The sequence below is a fragment of the Nyctereutes procyonoides genome, unplaced genomic scaffold, assembly GCF_905146905.1.
Source record: "Nyctereutes procyonoides isolate TBG_1078 unplaced genomic scaffold, NYPRO_anot_genome, whole genome shotgun sequence".
Classification (NCBI taxonomy): domain Eukaryota; kingdom Metazoa; phylum Chordata; class Mammalia; order Carnivora; family Canidae; genus Nyctereutes; species Nyctereutes procyonoides.
The window spans coordinates 64,698,101-64,720,465 of record NW_026575140.1 but is presented as its reverse complement, the minus strand read 5'-3'; the positions used below and the strand labels follow the sequence as shown (position 1 = coordinate 64,720,465).

At 40.6% G+C, this 22,365-nt stretch overlaps 1 protein-coding gene across 3 annotated transcripts in view; it reads left to right on the top strand.

Annotated features, from left to right (window-relative positions):
• Positions 1-22,365, top strand: part of ALKBH8 (alkB homolog 8, tRNA methyltransferase) — a 55,979-nt gene that overhangs the window by 31,232 nt on the left and 2,382 nt on the right. For all 3 annotated transcript variants that reach the window (XM_055306765.1, XM_055306764.1, XM_055306766.1), the window contains 3 exons: positions 581-687; positions 12,215-12,366; positions 14,616-14,872. In XM_055306765.1, coding sequence (XP_055162740.1) covers positions 581-687; positions 12,215-12,366; positions 14,616-14,872 — 516 coding nt within the window. The remainder of the gene's footprint in view (positions 1-580; positions 688-12,214; positions 12,367-14,615; positions 14,873-22,365) is intronic.

Here is a 22,365-nt window from a genome sequence, read left to right as displayed (position 1 = left end):
CTCCTCCGCCATCTTGCCCCTCCCCTCCCCTCATTTGATTTTTTAAAAATATTTAGTTATTATTTTAGGGCAGCCCAGTTGGCTTAGTGGTTTAGTGCCGCTAGAGGGAGAAGCAGGCTCCATGCTACTTCTCCCTCTGCTTGTGTCTCTGCCTCTCTCTCTCTGTCTCTCATGAATAAATAAATAAAACCTTAAAGAAAAGATTTAATTATTATTTTAGAGAGAGAGAGAATGTGTGTGGGAGGAGGGGCCGAAGCGGGGGGAGAGAGAGAGAGAATCTCAAGCAGACTCCGTGCTGAGTGCAGAGCCTGATGCAGAGCTTGATCCCACAAATCTGAGATCATGACCTGAGCTGAAATCAAGAGTCTGACGTTTAACTGACTAAGCCACCTAAGCACTCCACTCAGTTGATTTTTATGTGCATTGAAGTTTGAGGACCACTGTGCCATATGCTTCTATAAGCATTGTCATGTTTTAATCTCTAATAACCTAGAAAGATAGCCAGAATCAATTAAAAATTCTTGTCCTAGGAGTACATGACATCTTGGATTCATCTTTTTGTTTTTATCTTTCTTTCAAGATTGTCATGGATTTTAAGCACCCAGATGGTGTCACAGTGCCAGTTATGTTGCCTCGTCGGAGTTTGCTGGTGATGACTGGAGAATCTAGATACCTCTGGACACATGGGTATGTATTTTTTTTAATAATAAATTTATTTTTTATTGGTGTTCAATTTGCCAACATACAGAATAACACCCAGTGCTCATCCCTTCAAGTGTCCCCCTCAGTGCCCGTCACCCATTCACCCCCATTCCCCGCCCTCCTCCCCTTCCACCACCCTAGTTCATTTCTCAGAATTAGGAGTCTCTATGTTTTGTCTCCCTTTCTGATATTTCACATGGGTATGTATTGAAATGACCTTGGTGACAGAACACCTCTTGCTTTGTGAGAGTTCTCTTTCCTGCTTGAGCCACCAGAATCATGCCCCATGTCTGCACATTGATGTGTCCAGATTTCAACCCCCAGGGACATCTGTGCCCTTTTTATGGTAAATAGTAACCTTTTATTTTGATGAAATTCAAGTTTAATGGGAAATTGCAAGTGAAATATAATGAGGTGCTTTTATCTTTCTCCTAGATTTACCAATTGTGAACATTTCACCATGTATTTTATTGTTCTTATATATATTATCATTATTATTACTATTGCCGAATCATTTGAGAGTAAGTTGCAGACATCATGACCCTTTACTCTTATATGCTTTATTGCATATTTCCTGAGAGCAAGGATATTCGTTATATCAGGGATCTGGCTCCTTGGCCAAATTCAGCCCTTAGCCTGCTTCGTGTAGCTCTTAAGCGAAGAATGGTTTTACTTTTTTATTTGTATTTTTAAATTTTTTATGATTATTATGATTATGATTATTTTGGTTTTTACATTTTTAAAGGGTTGTAAAAAACAAAAACAGAACATGTGACAGAAACTGTATGTGGCCCTCTTTGCCTCAAATGTTTAGTATTTGGCCCTTTTACAGAAAAAGTTTGCCAACCTTGATAATATAAAGCTGTGCAACTCAAATTCAGAAATATCAGCACTGATAAAAATACTCTTATACTGTCCATCTTCACATTTTGCTGCTTGTGCTTCATAGCATAGTACTATTGAAGACTGCCGGCAGTTAGAAGAGCACAACCAGATTTTACTCAGGGACTATTGCAGTAGTAGGGAAGGGACCACAGCATAGAACTGGGCTGGATCCCAAATACAGCAAGGAGAAGTCAGGACAGATAGCCAAGGAGCTGGGGTGGAGCTGAATAAATCCAAGTGGAAGCATCAGCGATGAAGCAGCAGTGGGAGGCTGGGTTCTGGCCAAGGACTGTAGGGTTCTTGCTGATCAGAGGTCCCTTGGGGGATGGTTGTACAGTGAGGAATTGGGTCGGATATTGAGGAGGATCAGATGTTGAGAGTGGGGGATTCTGGTTAAACCAACTCAGCAGGACTCTTGCTAAAGTTGGGCTCTTGGCGGTGATGCCCAAGGATGGGGCCGAATCAGGCTCAGAGGAGTCCAACTAAGGTTTAGTTGAGCAGAGAATCTTTGTTACTGGTTTGTAGTATGCTCTCCCTCTAATTCACAGTTCCGTCTTCAAAACTGATTAGTTGTCTGGTCTCTACTTTTCTTTACTTTGAAACAATACCTCAGCTTCTTTTTGTATTTTGGGATGTTGGCATATTTAAAGGGGCCAGTTGTTTTGTAGAATGTCCCTCAATTGGAGTTTGTTTGATTTAATTTAATCTCAAAGAAATGTGTTATGCACTGTCAGCAAGAATATAGCTTTAGCCTTAGAGGAGAAGCATCAAACTACTAAAACTTCCATATATTCCACTTAAAATACTGCTTAGTTCTGTATTTATTAATAACGTCCTCCTTGGAGATTTTAACCGATGCATTATAATAAGAAATCAAGGAAATGAATGTGTAAATTACTCTGTAATGTGTCCTGAATATGAGCCATAAAACAAATGGCCTGATTTTGTGCAATGAGGCTTAAATTTACCTGATTTTTTTTTCAAGGCCATCTAAAATATTTACACTTACAATAAATGAAAATGGTGAGGCGATCCAGTGGGTTTTTGTGTGTGTGTGTGTGTGTGTGTGTGTGTGTTTTTTATTGGAGTTTGATTTGCCAACATATACTTTAACACCAAGTGCTCATCCCATCAAGTGCCCCCCTCAGTGCCCATCAACCAGTTACCCCATCCTCCTGCAAACCTCCCCTTCCATTACCCCTTGTTCGGATCCCAAAGTTAGGAGTTTCTCATGGTTTACCCTCTCTGATATTTCCCACTCATTTTCTCTCCTTTCCCCTATAATCCTTTTCACTATTTTTTATAATCCCTGAATGAATAAAACCATATATTGTTTGTCCTTCTCTGATTGACTTACTTCACTCAGCATTGTACCCTCCAGTTCCATCCATGTTGAAGCAAATGGTGGGTATTCATCATTTCTAATGGCTGAGTAATATTCCATTGTATACATATACCACATCTTCTTTAACCATTCATCTTTCGATGGACACCTCTGGACTCCTTCCAGAGTTTGGCTATTATGAACATTGTGCTATAAACATTGGGGTGCAGGTGTTTTGGTCTTTCACTGCATCTGTATCTTTGTGGTAAATCCTCAGCAATGCAGTTGCTGGGCCGTAGGGTAGCTCTATTTTTAACTCTTGGAGGAACCTCCACACAGTTTTCCAGAGTGACTATACCAGTTCACATTCCCACCAACAGTGCAAGAGGGTTCCCCTTTCTCCACATCCTCTCCAACATTTGTGGTTTCCTGTCTTGTTAATTTTCACCATTCTCACTGGTGTGAGGTGGGATCTCCTTGTGGTTTTGATTTGTATTTCCCTGATGGCAAGGGATGCGGAGCATTTTCTCATGTGCTGGTTGGCCATATGTATGTCTTCTTTGGTGAAATTTCTGTTCATGTCTTCTGCCCATTTCATGATTGTATAGTTTGTTTCTTTGCTGTTGAGTTTAATAAGTTCTTTATAGGGGCAGCCTGGGTGGCTCAGAGGTTTAGCGCCACCTTCAGCCCAGGGCCTGATCCTGGAGACCCGGGGTCAAGTCCCGCATCGGGCTCCCTGCATGGAGCCTGCTTCTCCCTCTGCCTGTGTCTCTGCCTCTCTCTCTCTCTCTCTGTGTGTGTGTGTGTGTCTCTCATGAATAAATAAATAAAATCTTTAAAAAAAATAAGTTCTTTATAGATCTTGGATACCAACCCTTTATCTGATATGTCATTTGCAAATGTCTTCTCCCATTCTGTAGGTTGTCTTTTAGTTTTGTTAACTGTTTCTTTTGCTGTGCAGAAGCTTTTTATCTTAAGTCCCAACAGTTCATTTTTGCTTTTGTTTCCCTTGCATTCATAGATATATATTGCAAGAAGTTGCTGTGGCCAAGTTCAAAAAGGGTGTTGCCTGTGTTCTCCTCTAGGATTTTGATGGATTCTTGTCTCACATTTAGATCTTTGATCCATTTTGAGTTTATCTTTGTGTATGGTGCAAGAGAGTGGTCTAGTTTCATTCCAATTTTCCCAGCACCATATATTGAAGAGACTGTCCTTTTCCAGTGGATAGTCTTTCCTGCTTTGTCCAATATTTGTTGACTGTAGAGTTGAGGGCCCATTTCTGGGTTCTCTATTCTGTTACATTGATCTATGTGTCTGTTTTTGTGCCAGTACCACACTGTCTTGACAATCACAGCCCTGTAGTACAACTTGAAATCCTGCATTATGATACCCCTGGCTCTGGTTTTCTTTTTCAATATTCCCCTGGTTATTCGGGGTCTTTTCTGATTCCACACAAATCTTAAGGTGATTTGTTCCAACTCTCTGAGGAAAGTCCATGGCATTTTGATAGGGATTGCATTGAACATGTAAATTGCCCTGGGTAGTATAGACATTTTCACAATATTAGTTCTTCCAATCTATAAGCATGGAATATTTTTCCATCTCTTTGTGTCTTCCTCAATTTCTTCCAGAAATGTTCTGTAGTTTTTAGGGTATAGATCCTTTACCTCTTTGGTTAGGTTTATTCCTAGCTATCTTACGCTTTGGGGTACAATTGTAAATGGGATTGATTCCTTAATTTCTCCTTTTTTTTTAAAAAAAGATTTTTATTTATTTGTTCATGAGAGACAGAGAGAGAGAGAGAGAGAGAGAGAGAGAGAGAGAGATTGAGGCAGAGACACAGGCAGAGGGAGAAGCAGGCTCCATGCAGGGAGCCCGACGAAGGACTCGATCCCAGATGTCCAGGATCAGGCCCTCGGCTGAAGGTGGCACTAAACCGTGGAGCCACCTGGGCTGCCCAATTTCTCCAACTTCAGTCTCATTGTTAGTGTATAGAAATGCCACTGATTTCTGGGCATTGATTTTATATCCTGTCACATTGCTGAATTGCTCTTTGAGTTACTTCCAAATTTCTTCTTGTGATTGTGTTCAAATTTCAAAGTATTATGGTCTGAAAATAGGCAGGGGGCAATCCCAGTCTTTTGGTATCGGTTGAGACCTGATTTGTGACCCAGTGTCTGGTCTATTCTCGAGAAAGTTCCATGTGCACTTGAGAAGAATGTGTATTCAGTTGCGTTCGGATGCAAAGTTCGGTATGTATCTGTGAAATCCATCTGGTCCAGTGTATCATTTAAAGCTCTTGTTTCTTTGGAGATGTTGTGCTTAGAAAATTTGTCATTTGCAGAAAGTGCCGTGTTGAAGTCTCCTACTGTTAGCGTATTGTTATCTAAATATCTCTTTCTTTAGTTAATAATTGATTGATATACTTGGCAGCTCCCACATTAGGGGCATAAATATTCATGATTGTTAGGTCCTCTTGTTGGATAGACCCTTCAAGGATGATATAGTGTCCCTCTTCATCTCTTGCTACAGTCTTTGGGATAAACTTTAATTTGTCTGATATGAGGATGGCTACCCCAGCTTTCTTTTGAGGACCATTTGAATGGTAAATGGTACTCCACCCTTTCATTTTCAGGCTGGAGGTGTCCTTAGGCCTAAAATGAGTCTTTTGTAGACAGTAAATAGATGGGTCTTGCTTTTTTATTCAGTCCAAAACTCTGCATCTTTTGATGGGATCATTTAGCCCATTCATGTTCAGAGTTACTATTAAAAGATATGAATTTAGTGTCATCGTAATACCTATTCAGTCCCTGTTCTTGTGGATTAGTTCTTTGGGCTTCCTCTTTCTTTTAGAGGGGCCCCCTTAATATTTCTTGCAGAGCTGGTTTGGTGGTCACATATTCTTTCAGTTTCTGCCTATCTTGGAAGCTCTTTATCTCTCCTTCTATTCTGAATGAGAGCCTTGCTGGATATAGTATTCTTGGCTGCATGTTCTTCTCATTTAGGACCCTGAATATATCCTGCCAGCCCTTTCTGGCCTGCCAGATCTCTGTGGAGAAGTCTGCTGTTAATCTAGTAGTTCTCCCCATATAAGTTAGGGATCTCTTGTTGCTGCTGCTTTAAGGAATTTCTCTTTATCTTTGGAATTTTCAAGTTTCACTATTAAATATCGAGGTGTTGAATGGTTTTTATTTATTTGGCAGGGGGGATCCTATCTATCTCCTAGACCTGAATGCCTGTTTCCCCTCCCCCAGTTAGGGAAGTTCTCAGCTATGATTTGTTTAAATATGTTTTCTGGCCCTCTGTTCCTCTTGGCGCCCTCTGGAACCCCAATTATATGTAGATTTTTTTCTTCTGAGGCTGTCATTTATTTCCCTCAACCTATCTTCATGGTCTTTTAATTGTTTTTCTCTTTTTTCCTCAGCTTCCTTCCTTGCCATCAACTTGTCTTCTATGTCACTCACCGTTTCTTCTACCTCATTAACCCTTGTCATTAGAACCTCCAGTTTGGATTGCATCTCATTTAACTGATTTTTAATTTCGGCCTGATTAGTACTTAATTCTGTAATCATGAAGTCTCTTGAATCCTTTATGCTTTTTTCCAGAGCCACCAGTAGCTTTATAATTGTGCTTCTGAATTGGCTTTCTGACATTGATATGTAATCCAAATTCTCTAACTCTGTGGCAGAGAGTAGTGTTTCTGATTCTTTCTTTTGTGGTGAGTTTTTTCTAGTCATTTTGCTCAGTGCAGAGTGGCTATATGAGTGGGCTGTGTCAAGAATATCAATCATGACCTAATTAAATTTCACCCTATATGATTCTACAAATTGAAAAGAAAGATCAGAATGAAATAAAAGGACCACTAAAGTGAAAAACAAATCTTAAAACAAAATAGTAAAAAAATAAAAGGCGAAAAATCCCAAAGAAGAGGAAAAAAAAAAAAAGAGAGAGAGAGAAGAGAAAAAAAGGAGGGGAACTGGGAGATGGTGGTGGTGATGAAGTTGTAGTGGAGGGAGAATGTAGTCTACCTGAGGGGTTCTAGAGGGTGATCCTCTTTTTTCTGAGTATATTAAGTTCTGTATGTTAGAAGATGCTCAGTCCCAAATTTATGTAAACCAGAAATACTGGTAGAAGGCCCTAACATTGACCACCAAAACATAAATGAGATAAAAGAGGGGGGCCGAATGGGAATGAGGAATCTCACAGGCTGAACCAGCACGGTATACCACTTGGTTGTGGGTGTATGCTGGTCATGTTTTAGAAGGTTTTTACTTCCACCATTGTAGAACAAAATGAGGCAGAGAAAAGAGAAAACACAAAACCAAAAAACCATATTTTGTATATTTCCCAAAACTAAGTTGAGTATGTTTGAAGGGATTCTAGAAGTGGAAAATATATCTAGGACCTGTAATTTTAGAAATATAAGAGTCAAAAAGGAAGAATCTTAAAAATGAAGAGGTGGTAAAATATTGTAGTTAAGGTGGGAAAAGGGAAAAAAATTGGATATTTACAGTCTGATATAAAAACAAGTTGTACTGGAAAAAGGAAGGAAAAAAAATAAGAGGGGTACCCTCTAGTTCTATATATTATAAATCCCTCGACTTCCCCTGGAGCTTTCCAATGCTGCTTGGTCAAGAACTTGCTCTTCCCCTGTGCTTCCAGCTGGTCTTCAGAGAGAGGGGCCTGCTGTACTGATTCTCATGTGTGTGCACCTAGGGGAGCTGCCCCGCCTCCTGCCAGGTGCCGGACTCAGTGGGAGCTGTTGACCCGGTGAGGCCTCTGGCCCCTGGCAGCCCCGCCCCTCCCAGGCACAAGGTGACTCAGGAGGAACAACACCACTGGCAGCGGACAGCTCTCTAGCTCTGGAGTCAGCTTACACAGTAACTACTGTAGTCTCCCAGTCCGCAATGGTTTGGATGCCTCTGGGCGGTGGGGGTGCACTGATTTGCACAGCTTGAGGGCACCCGGCGGTGGAAGAGTCCTTGCTGTCTGTGCCCTCCCATGTCCGCCTGTCCCAGGGGGAGCGCAGGATCCTGGGCTGTGTCTTCTTGGCACCCTGGATCCAGGACCTGTGCTGCTGGAATCGCACTCCCGGGGTGCGGCTCCTGAAGGCAGCAGGGTGCAGACCCCTCAGTCTGGAGCCCTTGACTGACCGACTGGCTTCTCCTCAAGGCTCCGCCGGGCTGCGCTCCAGCCTTTTACCAAGCTTGGCCCACAGTCTGTGCCACTCTCTCCCCCCGGGTGCACTTCCTGTATTAGTGACTCTGGGAAACTGGAGGCTCCACTGCCCCTCCTGCGATTCTGCTCGATTTCCCTGCTAAGCACCTTTCAGTCTGGGAAGAATCTGGTGTGGATTTTTTAAAGTTCCTGCTTCTCCGGAGCTGGGCTTTCCTGTCCCGGGGGCTTTCACCGCCTGGCCTTAGCCTGGCTAAAAAATGGCAGCCTGGCAGCACATGAGTCAAACATAGCAGGCAGGCATGTTCTGTTTTGGCTGGGCCAGTGGTGGTCTATGTGGTAGCATTTAAAAAAATTGCCTGGATGTAAAAATCAGCTTCCACCTAAAAATCTGAATCTTCAGCTTCTTTTGAAAATGGGAAATCTTGGGCAGCCTGGGTGGCTCAGTGGTTTAGCGCCACCTTCCGCCCAGGGCCTGATCCTGGAGACCCTGGATTGAGTCCCATGTCAGGCTCCCTGCACTCCCTGCATGGAGCCTGCTTTCTCTCTCTCTCTCATGAATAAATAAGTAAAATCTTTAAAAACAAAGAAAATGTGAAATCTGACAAAATTGGGCCGTTGGATCCCTCGGCCCTGGTCCTGGGGACAGTCTGGGGCCTTATGTAGATGAGGCCTGTGTTCTCAAGTTCTCTGCACATCCCACCACGCCTGGGCTGAGCATCAGCTATCAGGTATTACTGTGCTCACACTATTGTGTTTTGCGAGGACACAGTCACTTGAACGTTAACTAGAGCTTGTCTGTGTTAGAAGTAGGAAATGGGAAGCTAGAATGAGTGGAAAAGTGAAGAATAGTGGAAGAGAACACTCTGTTTTGAAATAAAACTGTTTGTATGTATTTAACAGCGAACAGTGTATTTCTAGACCAACCCACCTGCTTCACTCCTTGAGTATCTGACTGGCTTGGCAGATGTTTATTTATATATTTATTTGACTCTCCTTTTAAATCAGTTTTGGAGCATTTTCTTTCTGCTGGGCCCTGTTCTCAGTTTCACACAATTAGCTCACTTAACTCATGCAAGTCACAGTGGAAAGTTGGTTCCATGGTTTTGTCCCCATTTTTAAAGGAAACAAGCATAAAGAGTTTATGTAACTTGAACAAAGTCACAAAACCATTAAGTAGCAGAGCCAAGATGAGAAGCCAGGCAGTCTGGCCTCAGGATCTGTGCCCTTAACCATGTTGTTACAGCTGGACCTGATTGCTCCCTCTCCAAATTCATGACGTGCCCTCTGGCCTTTACTCTCTCGCGCCAGCCCTTGGCAGTAAATTTCCTTTTCTTTTGTCTTTGATGTAGAGCTCAGCTCTGCCTTTATAATATGTAAAACTTTTTCTGGGTGTATTAGCCTGAAATAATTTCTCCCTCAAATTCCTAAAGATTGTATTATCTTAGAAGATAGAGATGTATCTTCTATTGAACTATTATTTAAACCTAAAAAAATGTTTGTCTTTTTATTTAATACTTTTTTCAACTAGATTATAATTTGAGTAGGGAGGAAAGAAAAGATGTTTGGGAATGTCTTAAGAATTCATTATTTTAAAGATATGAATTACCTATTCCTAAAAGTCTGACCTAACTGCTTTTGGCACCCCAAGCAAACTTCCCAATGAGCAGGGAGCCCGACTTAGGGCTTGATCACACGACCCTGAGATTATGACCTGAGCTGAAATGAAGAGTCAGATGCTTACTAGACCAAGCCACCCAGGAGCCCCAAGGTAGAGCATGGATTTAAATGTCAAAGTGAAACTTTTAAATTGTCTAGAAGAAAATACAAGAGATTATTTCTGCAGCCTAGGGATAGGCAAAGTTTTTTAAAGAAAGATTTTAGAACACAGTATAAAAGAAAAAGATTAATTGTGTCAGAATTAAAAACTTAACTCATCAGGAATTATCATTAAAAAAAAAAAATGAAAAGACATGCCACACTCGGGGAGAAAATATCCAGAATACATATATCTAACAAAGGTTTGGCCTTAAGATATAAACAGATCCTTCACCAAAAAAAAGTATCAATGAATGGCTAATAAGCAGGTGGAAAGGTATATAGTATCATTAGTCATCAGAGAAATGCAAATTAAAACCACAATTTCAGGGGCGCCTGGGTGGCTCAGTTGGTAAAGTGTCTACCTCTTGGTTTTGGCTCAGGTCATGATCTCATGGGTCTTGAGATGGATCCCTGCTTGGGCTGCTGGCTCGGTGGGGAGTCCATTTGAAGATTCTCTCCCTCTGCCCCACCTCCTAGTCACCCATGTGTGATTATTATCAAATCAATCAATAAATCTTTAAAAAACAAACAAACCATAGTTTCATACCACTTGATACTCACTAAAATGACTATAATTAAAAACTCAGGTAATTCCAAGTATTGATGAGTATGTCAAGGAACAACTGTTCCATATTATGTGTTGTTTTCTGATGTTGATGTCCTTGACCCTCAACTAGATTTCACTTACTAAGAAAGTGTCATCCCAAGTTTGCTTGGGGTGCCAAAAGCAGTTAGGACAGGTTTTTAGGAATAGGTAATCCATATCTTAAAAATAATGAATCCTTAAGACATTCTTGAACATCTTTTCTTTCCTCCCTACTCAATCTAAGAAAGATGTATTCAAAGCTATAATGATAATTATGTGTTTGTCTATTTGTCCTATTTTTTGTTCACTTTTTGTTTTATGCATTTTGAGGCTGTGTTATTAGTTAGACGCATACAGATATACAGTTTTTATATATTCCTGGATTGACACTGTTGTTATGAAATGTCCCTTTTTGGGCACCTAGGTGGCTCAATTGGTTAAGCATTGGACTCTTGATCTCAGCCCAGGTCTGGATCTCAGGGTCATGAGTTCAAGCCCCATGTTGGGCTCCATGCTGGATGTGGAGCCTGCATATAAAAAAAAAAAAACAAAAAAATGAGAAATATCCCTTTTCGTCTCTAGTGATATTTATTCCTTTGAAGTCTGCTTTGATTAGGATGGTTATACCACTTTTCTTTTGGTTTTGCTTGGATTTTTGCAAAATACTTGTCTTCTGTAACATCTTTTTTTCTATCTTGATTTTCAACCATTCTATGTCCTTATTTTAAGGTGAGTGTCTCTTGTAATCAGCATGTAATTGGATTTTATTTTTTTAGTCCATTGTGACATTCTTTGTTCTTTAATTAGATGTTGTAGTCTTTTTACATTTGACATAATTATTGATTGGATTTGAGTTTATCGTTTACTTATTTCCTCTTTGCTCCATCTGTTCCTTGTTTTTTTTTTTTCTCTTTCTCAGATATAGTTTTATTTTATTTTATTTTTTAAATTTTTTATTTATTTATTTATGATAGTCACACACAGAGAGAGAGAGAGAGAGAGAGAGGCAGAGACACAGGCAGAGGGAGAAGCAGGCTCCATGCACCGGGAGCCCGACGTGGGATTCGATCCGGGGTCTCCAGGATCGCGCCCTGGGCCAAAGGCAGGCGCCAAACCGCTGCGCCACCCAGGGATCCCTCTCAGATATAGTTTTAATTAACAATTTATGGGCACCTGGCTGGTTCAGTCAGTCAGAGGAGCATGCAATTCTTAGACTTGGGCCCTACATTTGGGTGTAGAAATTACTTAAAATCTAAAAAAATAAAATATTTGTTTTTTTTATTTATATCTCTTGAAAAATGTTTAAGTGTACAGTCTTTTTGTTTTAAAGATTTTATTTATTCATGGGAGAGAGAGAGAAAATGAGAGAGACAGAGACATAGGCAGAGGGAGAAGCAGGCTCCCTGTGGGGAGCCCAGTGTGAGACTCTATCTCAGGACCCTGGGATCACGACCTGACCCAAAGGCAGATGCTCAACCACTGAGTCACCCAGGTACCCCACGTGTACAATCTTTTAATATGATTACCCTGAGTATAACTTCTTAAAAAATAGAGACTTCTATTTCCTTGTTTTTTCTATAGTGCTTAACAATTTGGGGGAATCAAATAGATATTTTCCATAAATTCTTCTAAATTTGCTTTTTTCTTTAATATTTTTAAAAGGACCTGAAATATTTTTATGAATACAGTGTTAAATAAATTATTTTGACTATTGTTTTTAGAATCACACCCAGAAAATTTGATACTGTTCAAGCATCCAAGGGTCCCCAAAGTGGAATTATCACCAGTGATGTTGGAGACTTAACTTTAAGCAAGAGGGGAATGAGGACATCATTTACATTTAGGAAAGTGAGGCAAACGCCTTGTAATTGTAGTAAGTATATAATTTTGATTCTGCAGTAAAATGGAGTACATTTAGTGTAAAAACCTTTTTAAGTCCCATCAGACCCAAGGGGAGCTTTGTCTTAACATCTCTAACGGGATTTCTCATGTTCCATATAACATTGTACTCGATATAGATTTTTCTTATCCACCCCCATGGAGTTTGTTCCTTGAAGGCAGGGACTGCATTTTATTGATTTTTATTTTTCCTAAATACAGTACTTTGGCATAGTTGGATGCCAAATAAACATTTTTTTTTAAATTGAAGTCACAATTAAGGGTGCTAAATAATATTGTAGGACGTTAAAATATCACTTGTACAAAAATAGGTTTTATTGGAAACAGCTTGTCAAGTCTCTAAATTACTTCCCTTAACCCAACGAGGAAGTTAGAGATGACAGGTTGTTTCATGGTAAGTAGGTAAACTAGGGCAGTAAACAGTGGTTTGTGTTTTGGTCAATTTGGAAATCTAGGAGGGAATAAGAGAAGTGCTGAAAAACGTATTGAGAGGATGTTATTTTGAATTGTCTATACAAGTATATCATGACCTGTATTTCATGGTCTCATTATATAAAAATCCCTTTCATTTTGTAAATAGTATCTGTTAGAAAACTTGAAATTGCCATATTTGATATCTTGATGTTAGTGAAGCTTAAAACAGATTTTTGTTTCTTTTGCCAATAACAGTGTCATTGAGGCCCTGAAACATCAAATTTTTTATTAAAAATTTATTTAGTATTTGCTGAGTGTCTAACTGACAGTAGTTTTACAAGATACTGAAAAATAAAGCTTGAGGAACTGGAAGTCTAATTGGAGAGACACTGCAAATTTTCTTATGCAAAAGTTTCTTTATTGCAAATGTTAATTATAAAGGTCTAAGGCATGTTATAGAAGCTCTGAATGTGTATTCAGTTTACAGATGTTTTTCATCTTCAAGGACATCTTTTTGGATACTTTTGATCAAAATTTGAATTTTTTAGGAAAAGGGTTTCTCCTCCCTTTAGATTACTTAGATATTTATAATTGCCAAGAGAATAAAATTTTACCAAGACTGGTTTAGGATCATTGTAGAGTGTGTGGTACTGTAATTCTAATGTGACCAAGATTACGTAACCAGTTTTCACCTGCACATTTTAGAGCTGTCGGGCTTTATACCCCTTTTTAAATGTCTGCGTGAAATGTTTAGAGCTGCACTACAAATGGTAGCAGAAACCAGCTCTCTCCCACCCCCTTCTCCAGAGTTAGGAAGAATTCCTGAAGTCATGGACGCTGCTGCCCACATCTGAGCTGCCGCATGATTTCTAACTATGCCTGTGTCCTGACTGCGGCTTCTCTGGGAGCAGCGCTCCTTCCTTCTGCATGTCCTGCAATAAAAACATGTATCGTAGACTTCAGCTGAAGATAAAGGGAAATTATAGCATAGCAGAGGACGGGCAAGGATTTAAAATGAGTGTTAGACATGATTGCTGGGAACAAGAAATGACTTCAGAATTGTTTAATTAGGGTAACAGTGTACTCTCAGTTTCCTTTGTTACGTCCTTGACTTGATGGTGTTCTCCTTAGGGTCTACAAATTCTGTCGAAGGAGGCGATCGATGCCTGTAGTCCCTGAGATTGTGGGCTGTGCAATCTGCACTGGCTCTGTGGCTTACCTTCTTTGTCACTGCAGGACCATAATGTCCTGAGCTTCAGTGTTGTCTTCATCTGTAAAATGGATGCAATAGTGTGTCTCATGGTGTTATTGTGAGAATTGAGACTATCCGTCTCAAACTGCCTCAAGTGTTTTCATTAAATGCTCGTGATCATCACCAAATGACACTTTGCTCCTGGGGCTTGTTTTTCCAATAGTCCTAGGGCCCCAGAACTTCTGTTTCTTTGCTCACCAAGAGAAAAACCCTAAATTGTGTTAATTCAGCTAAATTCCTTCTGGTTAGGCCAGACCCATCGAGATGCCTCCCTAAACAAAAGGACCCTTAATCTCACTATGAAATATCCACCTGTGTGATAAGGCAAAATTGCAGTCATGTCTTATTGCACATGGTTTCCCCTTCTTGTTACTTAGACCCCTCACACGTGTAATTGGACTTGTTAGGTAAGAGCTATTTTTAAACTGATAGATCAGAGCCTGCATATCCCTAGCTACCAAATTTGCATTGATTTGCTTGTTCTTTTAAGAAGACGTGATACTTTATGAATCACTTGGATAAAAATGAAAGATTTATATTCCCTTATTTTTTTATAGGTTACCCTTTGGTCTGTGACAGCCAGATGAAGGAGACCCCTCCATCATTTCCAGAGAGTGCTAGGGAAGCCTCACAGCTGGAGCAAGACTATGTCCATCGAGTTTATGAAGAGATTGCTGAGCACTTCAGCAGCACGAGACATACTCCATGGCCACGCGTTGTGGAGTTCTTGAAAAGTTTGCCATGTGGTTCGTTAGTGGCCGATGTTGGGTGTGGAAACGGAAAGTATCTTGGTGTCAATAAGGAGTTATATATGGCAAGTCATTGTTTCTGGCTCTCTTTTTGCTTAATTTGTTACATTGTTATCACCTGCCTCATGACATAATGCTGTCTTTTAGGTCATTGCTGAAGAGTTGTAACCAACAGATGGAAAATTAATGAACACTCCTATTCCTTTTTTTATTCTCCTGAGAATTTGTGGTCATATGTGCCATTATTTGTAGTGTGTGTGTGTGTGTTTGTGTGTGTGTGTGTTTTTCCCCTCCCTTTAGATTTTGCTTCCTAAGATTATCTTATCAGTAAGACTATCTTATGTTTATAAAGCTCTTAACAGGCCAGAAGGGATATTTCTAGAAGCCACTGTCTTTACTTAGATCCTCCTAAGTATGAGAAAGTTAAAGTGCTGTGCCCAAGATTGTGAATCCAAGAAACCACCAAGGAGCCGACACCAATGCAAACCCACAAGGGTTTATTTACAAGCTCGAGCTTGGGTCCAAGTATACCCGTCACAGCGGAGCAGGGACTTGGACCCTGAAGCTAAGATGCGTAGCAGCTTTATAGGGGCCAGTGGCCAATGGGATTGTAACACACATAGAAAGTTGCACATAGTGACCATTGGAACTGGCCTATCACTCTGGTCAGAATTGGCGGGCACAAGGCAGGGTTACATTTTTATGAGCCGACTTCCGGTAAGGGTGTGCTCAGTGGCTTGACTAGGGTGGGGCAGCACCTTAAGCAATAAGCAGGTCATGTGGGGGTCATACAGGAGGTGGTGGGTGCAGCCCAAAATGGAGTTAGTCCTGTTCTGCTTGTCCAGGGATAGGGGATTTTTGTTAAATTTCCTGGGTCCCACAAAAGCTGATGTTTTTATCTGTCTGTTAGAAATGAAGCCACTGAGACTCACAGAGTACAGTACTTCCCTGCTATAAGTCCAGTAGGGGACTTACTGGAACTTGAACCCATGCTTCTGATGCCACATATGGTGTTCTTTTAGTAGGAAGAAATAAAGGTTACTATTTTGAGGTGTCTTACTGTGGAGGACACTAAGGTTTAAAATAGCTTAAACCCTGAGACCGAGGTTACAGCATGAGGCCCCGGATTTGAACCTACTTTTTTCTCCTGCCAAATTTCTCTTTCCAGTAGCTATGATTTCCTTGCCTAAGGTCCACTTTTTTCCTGCCATGCAGGGAAGTGGAACATTCTCCCTGCACTAGGGCATTATTGTAGGTAGCCATATCCTGGCTGCTTTGGGAGGACGAAAGCTTCCCTTTTTCAAGATTCGGGGCAGGAGATGCTGAGTAAGGAGCATAGCCGGGAGAGTAAGAGCAGCCCACGCTCACGGGCTCCTGGAGTGCATCCCACTGCGCATCCTCTGCATCTCGATCTCGTCCTCAATAATCTGCACCTCCATGAAGAAAGTAAGTCACTCTTGCACCTGAGGGAGGGCAGTTTGTACATTGAGACAGATAAAAGCACAGCTTTTCATCAAGATAAGACCTTAGTATCCACCTATTATCATCATGTTTACAATTAAATTTTAGTTTATAAAGAATAAGGTCTAATGAGTTAGGTTTGTTAATGTGGAAGAAGTGAGTTTTGATGGGCCACTTAAAAATCAAAGTGACATCCTCTGATATTTTCATCTTAAGGTATTATCCAAAATGTTTCCCAGTGAGCTCTGCTTTTGGACTTCCCTGATGATAACCCACAGCTTTGTCGAGTCAGGCAGCACTCAGGACAGTGAACTGAGGCTGAGGTCAACCACACTGAGGTAGTCTTATGGATTGCATCATCCTGTTATGAAGGAAAAAAATGATTTCTTGGTAAACTGAGCCAAAAAATTAGAATCTGCTCAAGGAGGAATATGTTTAATAGAATTAGAAAATCACAAGTATAGTCCCTTCCCATAATTTATATTCACTTTATGGTTGGGAGTCCATGTGTACTGCTTCCTCTCTGCTCTTCGTAGAGCCTACTGCAGTGTCTAACCTCTTGGGAAGGCTCAGTAAGTGTTGGTTCAGTGGAGGAATGAAAACTCCTTGTCTGCTTGGAATTACAGTTTTCATTATACCAGAAATGGAATTACATGTGATAAATGGGAAGCCTGCCTTTTGAAGTTGCTGAAGCTCCAGCCTATATATTGGAGTGTATTTTGAGCAGCTGACTTTGAGACTGAAAATATGTGCATTTTTTGATACTCATGAGGGAATGTGACCTGAGACATTCATTCGAGGTATTCATATGTAGGATTGTCTCAGAATTTTAAAAACTATGATTATCATTATTACCTGCTTCGTTAACAAAATATATTTTTAAAATACTAGCTTAGGCTCTCAGAGAGAGTTTTATTAGCTGCTTTTCACTTTTTTAGATGTCCTCAGTTATTCCTCATTTCTGTCATCAACACTGGCTGCTGTCTTTATTTTCAGGGGTAAATTTTATAAGCAAAGACTTTATGCCTTCAAGACACTGCTACCTTTATAATAGTACCAACAGTAGATGACATAGTATGGACCTCAGCGTGGCTCACTCACTAAGTGATTATTCTGTGCGTTGGTCTCAGACCACATTCACTCTGAATGTGGTTTGTAGTTAAGTCATTACTTGATACGTGTTAGGGACTTTCTTGGTTGCTATAAATAGTTGGGATTACAGGTATAATAATAATGCCAGGAATCTATTTATAGTGATAAGAATTGGAGATAATGTTTCTGTAAGACTCTTCTGTACATTTCTGTTTGTTTTGTTTTGGTTTTTGACTGTTGACTATCCCAGTAAAGGAGAGAACAGAAAGGCCCTAAGAATATCCGGTATCTGCTGTGTGCTAAGTGCTGTGTTCTGTTTTCTCATGTAGTGTTTGGGATTGGTATTCCTGTCTCCATTTTACAAATGGGAGAACAGACGCTCAGTCACGTTACAGCAGGCCCAAGGTTATCTGATGTCAGGACAAGTACTAGAACCTCCTCTCCAGCTGCAGAGTCCATATAGTCTGGCGTTCTGCTGAGAGAGAGCTTCACGGCCAGCTCTGGTGACAGACAACAGCTGCTGTTGTCTTAGATGTGGCAGAAATCATGTCTCATTTGTTGTTCACTTACTTGGCACATGATGGAAACTCATTGATGGTTTGTTGAATGGTGAGGAGTAAACCTGTGAGTTCACCTTCTATTTCTCACATGAAAAGTGGAATAGACACAGTGCTGTGTTCTGTAACCTTGAAGGAAATGGGACAGACTCACAATGGGTGGGCCCTAGCTCAGAATGACATACCTTGAGGATACATAGGTTTCTCTTTGAAGATACATAGGTTTCTCTTTGTATCTAGATTCCAGGATGAGAGATTTTGTCCACCCTTTGTTCCAAATGGTAATAATAATATTTGCATAGTCCTTTGTGGTTAGGAAGTATTTAATATGCATCATTTTGTTTGGTTCTCCTATCAACCCTGAGATGTAGGCATTTTTATAATGAGGAAACAGAAGCTAAGTGCCTTTCCTAGGTTGTTCAACTGGTTATTGCTGAGGCCAGACTTTAGCTCAAGACTTTAGGGGGCCGTTTTCACTGCACGTGACTGGCTTTGTCTGCCTGTTCCCCTGCGCTCTGAACTCCTTACTGCCAGTCTGATTTCCCTACAATTGCTTGTTTTCTTAGCAGTTTTTTAAATGTTGTGTTTTTTAAGTAATAAAAATAGTTGCAATGCGGAAAATGGACAAACGGAAAGGTGTTTGCCTATAATCTTAATACCCTAATAAAGCAGCTTTATATCATCACAAATATGCATGCAACTCGATGACTCCATATCACTTCATATTTCCACTATGATGGAAATAGTTCCAAATAGTTCCATAGTTCCACTATGATGGATTACATAGTTACTGGACCTTATAACACTCTGCGAGGTTCCTTGTGTTCAGTGTGGAGTTAGTATACATAACACAGTAATGAGCACCTACGCTGAGAAACTTGTGGGTTTTTAGAGTGAGAAAGGAAGGAAGGAAGCATGTGGGTTTTTGGAGTTAGAAAGCCTGGGTGTAACTCTGTCCCACCACTTACCTCTGCTAACTTGGGGCAGATTACTTACATGTGGTGAGACAAGTCTTCTGCGTCTGCAGTGTGTTAACAGATAACTCAAGAGTGTGTGTCAGGGTTGAGGTTATTAATACAAAAAATCTGCTGTCATAACTGGTGGCTGCTCCAGTAAAAGGCAATTTTTTCTTTAGCCCATTTAGCTTTTTTTCATATTTTGGATAGTTTTTTGGGGGATGAATTTTTAGAAGAACAATTATTGGGTCAAAAGTTGTAAATATTTCTAGGGCACCTGGGTGGCTCAGTTGGTTCAGTGTCTGACTCTTGATCTTAGCTCAGGTTGTGAGTTCAAGCCCCATGTTGGGCTCTGCACTGAGCATGAAGCCTACTTAAAAAACAAAAAGAGGGGATCCCTGGGTGGCGCAGCGGTTTGGCGCCTGCCTTTGGCCCAGGGCGCGGTCCTGTGGACCCGGGATCGAGTCCCGCGTCGGGCTCCCGGTGCATGGAGCCTGCTTCTCCCTCTGCCTGTGTCTCTGCCTCTCTCTCTCTCTCTCTCTCTCTGTGACTATCGTAAATAAATGAAAATTTAAAAAAATTACATTTAAAAAAAAAAACAAAACAAAAAAAAAACAAAAAGAGTCATGAACATTTTTATCTTCCTTAAAAAGCTGTGCAAAATTGCTTTTGAAAATCAGTGGGGTCCGTTTGTACTGTCACCGGCACTTTGAGAGCGAGTTTTATTACCGCCATCACCAAAGCGCATTTTGGTTTTAAAGTATTTTTGATACTTTACTAGGAGAAAAATGAAACCTTGTTTTGCATTTTGCACCTTTGATTACTAGAGTGAAAGTTTTTTCATTTTTAGCAGTCCTTCTGGAATTGCATGTTTCGTGTTTTGTTGAAGATTCTAAAAATTGTAAAGGAGTGTAAGTATACAGTTGAAGCCTAACCAGTGTGTGTTTTTATGTCCCTGACCTCCATCCAGTGTACAGAATTATGTAGCTTGTGAGTCCTTTAATAAACGTGAGTGCTTCTAAATCTTATTTATCAACAAGCCCTTTTCTCTCATGCTGTTGACACTATGCAGCATGATTAGGGAGAACCTCAGATATTGGGTAGTATCCTTGGTACGGAGGCTGAAGGAAAGTGAAAAATAGGAATGGGGAGAGAGGAAGTGAGTGACCATTTGATTGCAGCTTATGAAAGACTTGGGCAGGGTGAGCACAGGATGAAGGTGCTGAGCCAGGCATGCGTCGTGTCTGCACCAGACGTGCTGCTTTGTGGGTCTCATTGGCGCAGAGAGACACTCGTACAGGTACCTGTGGTGGCCTGGCAGCCAAAAGGAAGGGATTTCCTCTTGTTTGCTTTGGCTGCTGTGTTCCATGTTCTGCTGTATCTGTGGTTCTCGGGTAATAACTTCCCTTCTTTGTTGAGCACTATGTCCTGGTATTTGTTTTGTAGTTAAGTTGGATTTTTTTAGACTTTTAGTAAGATTTATAGCAATCTGACAAAACTTTACAGACTTGAAACTTCTGACTCCAAATGAATTTTATTGTAAAAAAAAAAAAAGTAGCAACCACCGAAATGTAATACACATATTATTTGAGTGGTATTGTCAGCTTAATATTGTGACTGCTGGCTTAGCGGCATAGAATATGGATGAAAATAAAAGTAATGAGCCTGTTATTTATCTTACGTAGGTAAAAACGGCAAGCAATTGGGAATGGTGTCACTGTTATCAATGGGCCCTTCGTACTTTCTCATCTTAAAATATATCAAAGATACATCGCTGTACTTTACCTCTAGCTTAGTACCTTTTATTATACTTCAAAAATTAATGCAGCTCTAGGATAGAATATAGAAGCTGCTTAATACCAGTTAGAAATTGAGCAAATTCTTATTAAGTATGACTAGCATGGCAGTGTGATTTAACTTAATAAGACTTGTTTTGACACGAAGACTCATATTCTTTATTCTCACATAGACTGAGGGAACCTAATAATCAGTGTTCACTGCATCTAAAATTCAAATGAGTAGATACAGGCTTGAGGTGGCTACTTCTGTCTGCTGAAATCTATCACATTTCTTTTTCTCTATTGCATACAGAGTGAGTTAAGAAATATCTGGGGATAATTATTAGTGATTTAACATTTCTTATGCCCCTCCCCCTCCTAGCCCTCCCTCAGTTTACCTGTGCACATTGTACAGTGCTTTCTCCCTACCTGTGCACACACATGTGCACATGCATGCATATGGTACTCTCAGGATTAAACACAAAACTGTGTACAAAAATACCAGCAGAGCTAGAGAGGAGATAGGCACTCCTGGCACCCAAACACTTGTCGCAGAACCAGGTGGTGTGGAAGGTGTGTGAGGCCTCCCTGCCTGGAGGGGAGGAAGGGGTGCGGCTATTCCCTCAAGGCGATTGCATTTGACTAAACAGTTTAATTAAATAGCGTTCTACAAATTTTGAATTCATCACTTTATTCTTGATATATATAGGTTAGGTGTAAATTTAGCAGAACAAGACTCAATAGCTTTAAAAAATGAAATAAATTATTTTACTTTTTTATTGTTTGGGGATTTTATTTTCTGATTGTGTTGTGCCCAAGATCGCGAATCCGAGAAACCACCAAGGAGCCGACACCAATGCAAACACACGAGGGTTTATTTACAAGCTCGAGCCTGGGTCCAAGTATACCAGCCGAGCAGGGACTTGGACCTCGAGACTAAGAGGTGTAGCAGTTTTATAGGGGCCAGTGGCCAATGGGATACGCAGAAAGTTGCATAGTCATGTCAGTCCACACGCAGGTGGCCGATTGAATTACATCTTACCCTATAGTATCCATTTGAGCTGGCCTATTACTTTGGTCAGAATTGGCTTGGCGGGCACAAGGCAGAGTTCCATTGTTATGAGCCGATTTCTGATTAGGGTGTGCCCAGCAGCTTAACTAGGGTGGGCAGCACCTTAAGCAATAAGCACGTCATGTGGGGGTGATACAGGAGGTGGCAGATGTAGCACAAAATGGAGTTAGTCCTGCTCTGCTTGTCCAGGGGTAGGGGATTTTTGTTAAATTTCCTGGGTCCCACAATTGTACAATAAAATATATTGAAAAGTAAAAAGAAGCAGGCAAATGAGTGGGAAATATCAGAATGAGTGGGAAATATCAGAAAGGGAGACAGAACATGAGAGACTCCTAACTCTGGGAAAGGAACTAGGGGTGGTGGAAGGGGAGGTGGTCGGGGGGTGGGGGTGACTGGGTTACGGACACTGAGGGGGGCACTTGATGGGATGAGCACTGGGTGTTATTCTATATGTTGGCAGATTGAATACCAATAAAAAATAAATGTATTAAAAATAATAAAATTTAAAAAATAAATAATAAATAAATGAATGAATGAATGAATGAATGAATAAATGCAGGCAAAACCCCAGCTGTCCTCCTGCTATCTGGGCCATCACAGTACAGTTTATTTCATGTCAGGAGACACCTGCAACTCCGCACA